The sequence below is a fragment of the Neopsephotus bourkii genome, unplaced genomic scaffold, assembly GCF_033783945.1.
Source record: "Neopsephotus bourkii isolate Nb327-2 ecotype Australia unplaced genomic scaffold, CSIRO-AGI_Nbou_v1 NB_359, whole genome shotgun sequence".
NCBI lineage: Eukaryota > Metazoa > Chordata > Aves > Psittaciformes > Psittacidae > Neopsephotus > Neopsephotus bourkii.
Genome location: NW_026900865.1, coordinates 131,315 through 142,112, shown reverse-complemented (window position 1 = coordinate 142,112; position 10,798 = coordinate 131,315). Strand labels below are relative to the sequence as shown.

The 10,798-nt window shown below is 41.7% G+C and overlaps 1 protein-coding gene across 2 annotated transcripts; it reads right to left on the bottom strand.

Moving 5' to 3' along the window:
* Positions 1-704: 704 nt before the first annotated feature.
* Positions 705-10,400, bottom strand: TMBIM4 (transmembrane BAX inhibitor motif containing 4). Of its 2 annotated transcripts, XM_061348483.1 has the most exons (7): positions 10,268-10,400; positions 7,305-7,413; positions 5,942-6,047; positions 3,945-3,978; positions 2,862-2,979; positions 2,333-2,378; positions 705-1,568 (listed from the first exon to the last, which is right to left on the bottom strand). In XM_061348483.1, the coding sequence occupies exons 1-7, from the start codon at positions 10,362-10,364 to the stop codon at positions 1,362-1,364; spliced, it is 717 nt and encodes a 238-aa protein (XP_061204467.1). In that variant the 5' UTR covers positions 10,365-10,400; the 3' UTR covers positions 705-1,361. The 2 variants fall into 2 exon arrangements, with proteins under 2 accessions (XP_061204467.1, XP_061204468.1); XM_061348484.1 differs by lacking the exon at positions 2,333-2,378 and having other exon boundaries at positions 1,354-1,568.
* Between the last annotated feature and the right edge of the window lie 398 nt (positions 10,401-10,798).

Here is a 10,798-nt window from a genome sequence, read left to right as displayed (position 1 = left end):
GGGAGCTGGGGTTTATCGTTGGAGGAGGCTCCGTGGGGACCTCATCGCTCTCTACAGCTACCTGAAAGGAGGCCTTAGGGAGGTGGAGGTATGTCTCTCACTTAACAAGTGACAGGACAAGAGGAACCGGCCTCAAGCTGTGCCAGGGGACGTTTAGGCTGGGTATTAGGAAAAATCTCTTCACCGAAGGTGTGCTCAGCTATGGGAACAGGCTGCCCACGGCAGGGGTGGAATCGCCATCCCTGGAAGTGTTCAAAAAACATGTAGATGTGGCCCTTAGTGACATGGTTTAGTGGTGGACTTGGCAGCCCTGAGGTAACGGTTGATGGTCTGAAAAGGTCTTTTCCAACCTGGTTGATTCTCCGATTCCATAATTCAATAGTCAAGTTCCATCATGGAAAGCATCCATAGTCGCTTCCAGTGGCAGGCCACGTGACGTTTACCAAGCCCTGCATTGTCTTCTTGTTAACCTGACAGGACAGGCAAGCAGGAACAAGACCTGGACTTCAATACTGTGAAGCAAGAAAGCCTTTCTAAACTGTTTGTACCCTGCCTGCCATTCCAGGAGCTCAACAGGTTGGAAAGCAGCCACTGTCAGAGCACGATTGCCCTGCCAGCACACACTTGCCTGTCCAGTAGAGAGCCATTGTGCTCTGTCCTTTTCAGCACTCTGAAGTTCTCCAGCCTCAACTGCAAGAACAGACTGAAGTTGTTCCAATTTTTATTGACAGGCCATTAACCTTCATCTACATAAACTGGTAAATGCCAGAATCCATCTCCAAATGATTTTCCAGAACACTAAAATCAGGCAATAAATAACACTTCAACGAAGAACATTCCCTTTAAAACCCTCTGAGCTTCCAGAATGACCTGACAGCCCAGAGCAAGAACAGAGTATCTCTGTTACAGACAGCATTCCATTTTACCAAACAAAAACTAGGGAAAAACAAATTAGCTTAGTAAAACAGTCCAAGATGATAAGCTTGGGCTACTCTTACATGGTACTCATACTTGTAATACCATAGGAAACACTTCTAGCAGCTACAGAATAGCAACCAAGGCCTCCTTCTGGAGCAAACAGAAGCTGGCAAATTCTCAATCGTGAATTCTGTCAAGTGCAAATGAAGTGATTCAAAAAGTGACTGAAACGATGACAGCATGGTAACTCCATAAAATATATAATCTAAAGAAGAACCGTAGCTACATTAAAAAGCCTCTTCTTCTTTTCCTAAGGAGAGAGAAATATTCATGGAATGAAAAAGTAGCAAAGGCTCAGTCTCCAGAAGCCAGAATGACACAGTCTGCAGATCATCCAAACGTGTAACTTTTCATTCACTATAGTCAAACCACATTGCTTTTGACTACTTTTTATTAAATGCCTCCAGTAAGCGTAGTAGGTGCAGGAACAGATTGATGATGTCCAAGTAGAGGTTGATTGCAGCCAGTATGTATTCTTCAGGGGATAATTTGTGCATCAGCAAATGGGTGTCATAAATAATAAATCCACAGAATAGAAGAGCTCCAGCAGCAGCAAACACCAACTCTATTGTCTCGCTGTAGAAAAACAGCTGGAGGCAAATGAAACGTGAACAAAAATTGTAAATGCGATTTTCTTTTTAATATTAAAATCCCTGCGTATTGATATGTCACACTTCAAACAAGGATGCACCCTTTCTTTTTACTGTTATGAACACATAAATATCATATTGTGATGACAACATATTGTGGCATAGGTTGCCCAAGGAGGTTGTGAATGCTCCATCCCTGGCAGTGTTCAAAGCCAGGCTGGACGAGGCCTTGGGTAATATGGTTTAGGGCAAGGTGTCCCTGCCCATGGCAGGGGGGTTGGAACTTGATGATCTTAAGGTCCTTTCCAACCCTAACTATTCTATGATTCTATGATTCTATTCTATTCTATGACATTTCAGTGTTCTTATTTCATATAGTCCTCAGTCCCACAATCCCTTTAACTGAGTAAAAATGTCTCCACTCAAAAGAGAGGAAGCTCTGGTCTCCAGAGTATTAAGAGCAAAAAAATTAGAAGAACAAAACACAAGTAACCCCCCAATGTCCTTTCCATTGTCTCAAGTAGTGGATCTCAACAGATAAATTTTGTCAATTGATGCAAATACCACTTTTTCATTAAGAACAGCATCCCAAAAAAATCTGAACTAGAAATGAATAGTTAAAAGATCACCAGCATGATCTATAATGGATCTGGTTAGGGATTTTCATTCATTAAGCTATATTGCACTGTCTAAAACCTTTTTGTTATACTAGAATAAGAGTTTTATGTTAAAGAATGTTTTTTAACCTTGAAAAAGCATCTTACCCTCAAGAAACCCAACAAGATTAAAATCCACAAGCAAGTGAAGAGGCTGAAAAAAAAAACACATCCAACTGTGAACAAGAATACATTTCCTTTTAAATTTTACTTACAATCTTTCCCCCTTCTTCTAAAACCTCTTCACATTATATTTGGTAAGTAACTGCCCATAATTCTTAGATGCCAGGTTTTCATTGGTATGAGCAGTAAAACTCAGTTTTATAAAGCTGTCAAAAGCTACGTTCTAAATACTTTTTTAAAAACTATGTGGAGCAGCTGCCTTCTGTCTCAGTGAAAAACCCAGATAAACTAGTTTTCTAGTCTAATTATTATAAAGATTCATAATCACAGAAAATAATTTCTTACCAAGAAAGCAGAACCACATAAAATTAATAATTTACTGAGTTAACACCCTCACCCCCTTGAAGCAGGTTCTATTGACCTGCATTTCTTACTATACCTGCAAAGCTTGCTTTGAAAAAGGACAAATCATCTCAAGAAAACAAGAAAAGAACTCATCAATATGACAACATACCCTGCTCCAAATCTGCTGAAGTCTCGCTTTGACTGCAAGGTATACGCAGTCAGTCCAAGAAATACAGCAGTAGTAAGAATAAAGGCTTGCAAGACAATGGAGACATCATAGAAACTCACTATGAACAGAAAAAGTAAAGTGTCATTTAAAGAACACTACACCACGTATTTGTGAAGTTATCTTTTGAGGAAACAGAAGTTTAAACTTTCAGAGACAGGACAAAAGTTCTTAACTGTGAACAAGAAAAGCAAATTACGCCTGCATTTGTCTTTGCACTTCAAAATCATGATCACAGAACTCATGCACCTTGCACTAGCTCAGTTTGACAGTCACCTTATAGCTATAGATTCTTAAATGGAAATAACAGATCTTCCCTAATCACAATTAAAAAAAAAAAGAAAAAAAAGTATTTTAAGCATAGATGTGAGAGATCTTAAGGGAAAAGCTATCCGAATTTTTCATTATAATGAAACAAGGGGAAAAAAAAATCAGTCCTATGCAAAGGCTCATAAAGTTTTGTTTAGATGGGAAAGATAACACAAACGAGTGGAGCCTTTTCTTCCCTCCTTCCTCCTTAATTCTTCCTTCTTTCCTTTCCCCAAACAATTATTTTTTTTCCTCAGGAGATCACAAGCCACAACAAGGAGGCTTCATCTTACGCCAGAAGCTATAGTGGAAGGTGATGACTTGTCTGCACGCTGCTGCACCTCAACCCTAACAAAGTACAGAACTCTCCAAACTCTGGAGGAAACTGAGGGAGAAAATAAGGATATTTCACTTGCCAATCAGCTCTGGTCAGAGCTGCTTTACAGGAAAGAACAGATGACTGGCTCTACAGAAAGAACAGATGACACAGCTCGTTCCTGACTTCAGGTTTGTACAGTTTCAGCTCTGGATCAGAATCCAGCTTCCTCCCTTGAGTCCCTGTTTTTTGCTAAACTCGTACCACTGTCATTAAGATTTTCAAACAAATATTATCATTTTAGTCACAATTAGGAAATCTCAGATGGCAATCAGTACAACATACTGGATTCCTTTTCCAGTTTCTTTATGGAATCAGACAATAGGATGGCTTCCATTTACCTGTAACAGCAACTGTCAGTGCTTCCAGCAGGGTCTACAAAAAGTAAAAAACAAAAAATTACAAGGATAAAAAAACCCAACAAAACAGACCACAAAACACTTACATGGAGACTTCACGCACAATGAGTCCATTCTGCTACATAATCCCAGCATGCATTACCTTAGCTAAATCTTTGTATATGAAAACACGTTTAGTTTTCAACCAGAAAATGGCAATCATAGTGTCCAACTGTGCCAGAACTTGTTGTGTTACATAAAAAGAACACAACATAAACTGAAAATGAATTGAGAGACAGCCCCTATACAAAAATGCTATTTAGATTTTCCACTCAAAGCACACAGCATTCTTATCACACTTCTTACACACTATTCAAGGGGCTATAAAATTAATACACTCAATGTCTTGTTAGCTAAGTGTCTGCATCAGCTTCCTTTTCCCACTTGGCCTTGTTTTGAAACAGCTAACTTTAAAACCATACATACCAATGTCTGGGCTGAAGGCTAGTATGGGCCCTGAGTTTTTCTAAAAACTAATTTCAAATTAAGTTTCATTACAATAAAATGTGACAAAAGTCTCTGTGTTGTGAACCAAGAGCCCAGAAGTAACAGAATATTTAATCTATATTCTGTTTAGATTGATTTATCACGGGTTTGACTCCTACTATTCCTACACAATGTATCACAGTATCACAGTATGTTAGAGATTGGAAGGGACCTCAAAAGATCATCTAGTCCAATCCCCCTGCCGGAGCAGGAACACCTAGATAAGGTTACACAGGAACGTGTCCAGGCGGGTTTTGAATGTCTCCAGAGAAGGAGACTCCACAACCTCCCTGGGCAGCCTGTTCCAGTGTTCCGTCACCCTCACTGACAGGAAGTTTCTTCTCAAGTTTAAGTGGAACCTCTTGTGTTCCCGTTTGCACCCATTGCCCCTTGTCCTATCATTGTTTGCCACTGAGAAGAGCCTGGCTCCATCCTCGTGACACTCCCCCTTTATATATTTATATACACTAATAAGGTCACCCCTCAATCTCCTCTTCTCCAAACTATAGAGCCCCAGCTCCCTCAGTCTTTCCTCATAAGGGAGATGCTCCACTCCCTTAATCATCTTAGTTGCCCTGCGCTGGACTCTCTCCAGCAGGTCCCTGTCCTTCTTAAACTGAGGGGCAATACTTACACTGTCATGCCACACACTCCCACATCACATTTGGCCAAACTATTACATCACTCCTTGCCACAGCTGAACTTGTTGAAAGTTTTTAAACATCTGATTCTCCTGCAAGGGTTCAAAACTCAGGAAGCATACATCTGTGTTACCATTAAAAAGGTCTTATTTACTTACACAGCAAACCCCATCGGATCACAAATGTAATTCAGGCAACTCCTAAAGCATCTAATTCTAATTGTGTTACTGTGACTTCTTTCCAGAAGACTGATTTGCTACATAAGCCAAAATATCCAAGATCAACATTTAGCCCGTATCTAGAAATCTGCAACATCAGGCAGGAGACTGGAATTTGAGGACAGCTCTGCCTGTGTTCAAAACATGCCCAGAATTCAGCATCAAAAAGCCAACTATTAAAGACGTGTGGCTGGTTGTATTTGGATCTTTGCTGGAGGCTGGCCAATAAACGAATAAGGTAACAGAAATGCCTCCTCCTTTCCTACTGAGCAATATAACTTAACAGAACAGTGAGAGCAGATGGACAGATACAATTAAACACACAAAGGGTAGGCAAGGGGAAGCTTGCTCAATCTGATTCCATGTTCTAACACTCTTCCTAAAAAGATACTGGAAGAAAACTGACATAGAGGCTCTCCAGAAACAAGGTGTGAACAGGATCTCCAAGAAGTAACTAAGGCTTTTGGAAGTTTATAAGGCATCTTTTGAGGAATACAAGAAAAACCAACTACCCACCACTAGTTTGCTTCAAGGAGTTCATCACAATGAAAGATATTCTAGGGACTATTAAAACTGAATTTATATAAATACTTACAAATCCAAAAAGCAGGTATAAATTAACAGGATGCTGGTGTCTGTAGAGGGTCAGTGCCACTATTACAGCCAAAGATCCCAAACCAGATATCAAAAGCAAGGCAGGCCTGTAAAGTTCCATACAAAAAGTCATCAAAATTTGAAAGAAGAACTGGAAGACTAAAAGCCAGTTTATATCAAAGTAATCTTTAAGTGATCACCTAGATAAGGTACTGCTCCATATAGCTAAAGGAAATGTAAAGCAAGTTTTACAATAAAACTGATTGAAAACATGCTACTATAATCAGTTAAAAACAGTGCAATCACAAGACATTTTTTCATACAGAAACTGAAGATTGCGCAGGAGTTCATCACCTGGAAATGAACCCGTACGAAGAAGAAAATCCATCTGTACTAAACTAACAGTATTAAAGAACATGTAATATTTTAACCTATTAAGAATGCCACATTCAGGGAACTGGCTTTAGTTAGTTAAACTAACTGCACCAAAAGAATTTAGTACTGAACAGTAAGTATCCCTAGAATTAGGGATCCAAGCATCCAAGCAGCCCTCCAAACAAGAACTGCACCATAATCAATCACAAAACTGCAACACTTCTAAGTGAGCAGGATGATCTGAAATAATCAGATTTCAGTAGAAAATTGTAGTTTTACAACCTCTGTTGCATACAGTACAGATTACACGGAAACATTTATACAGCATTTGATACTCCTTTTCCATCTGGGCTTTGAAATGAAAGCAAAAGCAAAGTCTGAAAATCAGAAACCGTATTCAGTGCTCTCCACCAAGTTGTTCTTTACCCTTGCCCATTCACCACAGTTTGCGTTTTGAGACTTGGTTTTGTCCCAAGAAAATCTGAGAGGCAGAAAGAAGTAAGCCCATGGGAATTTTAGCAGACCAGTTTTCCAGAAATCAAAAGCCAACAACAACCAAAAACCAAGAGAAGATGGGGCAAGGGGAGAAAAAAAGACACGGTTCAGCTTTTTGGAACAGGCACCTAAACAACAGCATTCCAAACAGATGAAAAGTAAGGGTAGATACTTAGAACATAAACCAAAAAATGTCAATAATTGAGATGTTCTCCAATTCATATACAGGTTTTCATAGCATAATTATTATACCAAGGACTATTAATGAAATATTGGTTAAAATAAACTTTAATAATAAAAATAAATTCTAATAATAAACCAAGGGGGAAAATGTCAGAGAAGAAGTTACTTCCTAACCAGGTTACAAAATTTCTATCACGAATCAAAACACAGGGTATAAAATTGATTAGTAATATTGAAGTGTTCCAGAGCAACAAACTACATAAACTACACTTAACACAGGATAACCAGCTCCATTTCATTTTAGTATTTACCTTTCATGAACAAATGCCTGCACTCCAGTATAGTACAGAAAAACTGCTGATGTTACTGTGGTCAGAAGAACTTGAATGGAAAGAATGCTGTAGACCTTTCGCAGAAAAGCTAGAATAAGGAAAATAAAAATGAAATCATTTTTGATTTACACTTACAAAGTTCAAGAGTAAATCAGATAGAAATTTTCTATTTGGTAAGGAATCATTAGAAACTATTCAGTGAAAACACACAGAGCTAAATGGCAAGCTCTTTCTCCTTCAAAAAATTGCAAATTCCAGGAAAATTACATTTATTCCTGGACAACAGTATTTAAACAATAACAATGGTAACAAAACAAATGCAAAACACATTTGCAAGGAACTTCAGACTCTTTTAAAAACTACATATACCTAACCTCACTAAGAAACTGATAACAGTGTAAAATCTCCATCACATGAGTGGTAGCTAATGGATATAAATGAAGAAAGATTAACTAGCAAGTTCCCTGGAAGCCAAAAACTGCCATAAAAGTGAGAAGAACACGTATGGTAGTATCTATCTGATTGACCTTTCACCATGTTAAATGTAATTTATCATAATTTGTAACTTGCATCATACTGAATGGGTACTCACAGATACAGACTTAGAAGAAAAGAATTAAAAATCCCAGAATTAAGCTAACAGGTTTCATAGTTCTGGAATTCTGAAGAGTGCTTCGGCACATACAAATATATCATACAGATATTCCCCATATGGAAGGAGACCAAACCCATTAGGTAAAACGCTCTGAAGAGTAAGCTTATGGAGATAATGGATTCAATCCTTAGTAGCACAGCCTAAACAAGTTTAAAAGCACATACTGTGAGAAGCTGAATGACCCGTGTGCAGCAGGTAAAGTTAAACATGCTTGTATCCAAGAGGGAATGGGGCCTATTTTGTTATAATAAGCTGAACAAACCTGGAAGTAGCCTGCTAGCTATCACAGCCTTCTCCCCACATTACTAAATGCATCAGCAATTCTGCTAAAAGCAAGAGCTCTTTTATGTTGTTTATTTTCCAAACAAGATAAAACTTTATCTTCATAGGACAAGGCCTCCAGTTTATCAGAAATATCTAATGAAAACTTCACAGCACACAGCTGTTTTTATTCCAAGATACACCCAATAACCCTCTAACTATTCCAGCAAGAACCGCTGATTAAACACCTTATACAAGAGCATTTGAGACCTGCGTATTAACAGCAAAGCAATACCTCATGACCACTAGTATGAAAAGGACATGGAACTGTTGGAACAAGTACAGAGGAGGCCACGAGGAGGATCAGGGGGCTGGAGCACCTCCTGATGCGCGGATAGACTTCACAACTTGTTAAAGTTGTAAAGGAGGTATGCTTTATTCAGCACTGAGGTGCATGGGGGGTCACTCCTCCAAAAGCATGTGCACCACAGTGTTGTTTCCCCTTTACATTTATCCTCTAAAGTTATACATATGCATGAGGTTGCGCAACACACCTATACATATTCATGTCCTATCCCTGCTTCGTAGTATAATGAGCTAAGAAGTCCTTTGCGCCTGCGCAGTGCCTCCTGGTGGTTGTGAGCGAGGGTCGCAAGATGAAGTAAATGAGTCTTCCTCAAGCCCAGAGCCAATTTCAGCCGGCCTAGGCGTCCAAGGGACTGGAATCATGTCACGGTCCATACTTAACAATAGCTATGTCCTTATATCTAGTTCTAGCATAAACAGAGGCGTCCAAAGGATGGGAATCAGGACATGGTCCCGACTTCTTGACAATAGCTATGTCCTTATATCTTGTCCTAGCATAATCACGAGTGAGCAATGACATTGTTAAGCAAGCATCCTGATCCTGATGTACAATGTACCCTTGTACATTGCGAGTATGATAAGCATGAGTAACATTGTTAAGTAAGCGGTTTGACCTATCCCCTTGTACACTGCAAATAAATACCATGTACATAAGCATGAGCAAGCAGTAACATTGTTAAGCAAGTGGCTCAACTCTAACCCCCCTGTACATCTGTTAACCCTTTGCATCACTCCTGTATGAAGATCGGATGAGAAAGTTGGGGCTGTTCAGCCTGGAGAAGAGAAGGCTGCATGGAGACCCCATAGCAGCCTTCCAGTATCTGAAGGGGGCCTATAGGGATGCTGGGGAGGGACTCTTCATTAGGGACTGTAGTGATAGGACAAGGGGTAATGGGTTAAAACTTAAACAGGGGAAGTTTAGATTGGATATAAGGAGGAAGTTCTTTACTGTAAGGATTGTGAGGCACTGGAATGGGTTGCCCAGGGAAGTTGTGAATGCTCCATCCCTGGTGGTGTTCAAGGCCAGGTTGGACGAGGCCTTGGGTGATATGGTTTAGAGCGAGGTGTCCCTGCCCATGGCAGTGGGGTTGGAACTGGATGATCTTAAGGTCCTTTCCAACCCTAACTGTTCTATGATTCTATGACCTTATAGCACACAAACACTTCAGTGGAAGCAACAGCATTTCAACCCCTCACAGATAAAAGTCAGCTCTGTCAGTATCCTGCTTAAACTGCTCTACTAGGCACCAATTTTGGCAGGTATGCCCCTCATGTATGATGTTTGGGCTTCAAAACGCATCACTGCGGGGGAAATAAAGTTTATTATATATTGGTTTAATCCCTCTGATAATAAAGACGTGCCCCCTTTACGCTTAACGACAGAATCTATAGCCGGAAACTGATTTTCCTTGCTTTCCCTCCACCTCCATCACTGATCGTTAACCTGGGCTAAGCAAGGCCCTGGCTCCCCCCTCACAGCAGGTTAAAACAGCGCAGAACCCGAGCCCAGCTAACGGCCACGGGCGGCGGGGCCAACAGACAGCGCCTGCGGGAGCGCCGGGCCACGGGCCAGCAAGGCCTCGGCCCAGCCGGGCCTCTCCGCAGGGGCTGGGGGGGGTAGAGGGGGGTACGGTGTATCGGTCTTATCCCCGGTCCCTACCCATGCGGATGTGAACGCTGGCCGAGGCCACGTTGCTGCCGTAATTGAAGTCATCTTCGATGGAGCTCCGCGGGTACAGCTGCTCCGACACCGCCATCTCCGCCGCCTCCCGCACCAACCACCACAACCGCCGCCCCGCTTCCGGGGAGGGCCGGCGCGCACCGCGCAGCCCAGCAGGGCCCTGTGTCGAGCGGCCGAGCTGCTCGATGGCGGCGGCGGTGCCTGCGGGGAGGCGCGGGGTAGCGGGTGCCAACGGGCAGAGCCGGACCCCCCCCCCCCAGAGTCGGGGCTCCCCGCTCTGGGTGCTGCAGCGGGAGGGAGGGTGAGGAGGGCGATGGGTGCGGCGGTGACACCGGCAGGGAAGAGCCACCAGCGCTGTTTGGCCTTTGTGTGCGGTATCCGCGTGGGTAGAGGGGGGTTTCCTGTGGAGAGCTCTGCTGTCTGCTGACATTTGTCTGCGCGACCTGCCCTGCACATGGAATCATAGAATAGTTAGGGTTGGAAAGGACCTGAAGATCATCCAGTTCCAAC

Excerpts from the sequence above, each read along its gene's own strand:
- TMBIM4 (XM_061348483.1), bottom strand. The coding sequence starts at position 10,364 with ATGGCGGTGTCGGAGCAGCTGTACCCGCGGAGCTCCATCGAAGATGAC. Across the intron at positions 3,979-5,941 it reads TATACCTGCTTTTTGGATTT|ACCCTGCTGGAAGCACTGAC; the intron begins GTAAGTATTTAT and ends TACTTTTTGTAG. Across the intron at positions 2,980-3,944 it reads ACTGACAGTTGCTGTTACAG|TGAGTTTCTATGATGTCTCC; the intron begins GTAAATGGAAGC and ends TTCTGTTCATAG.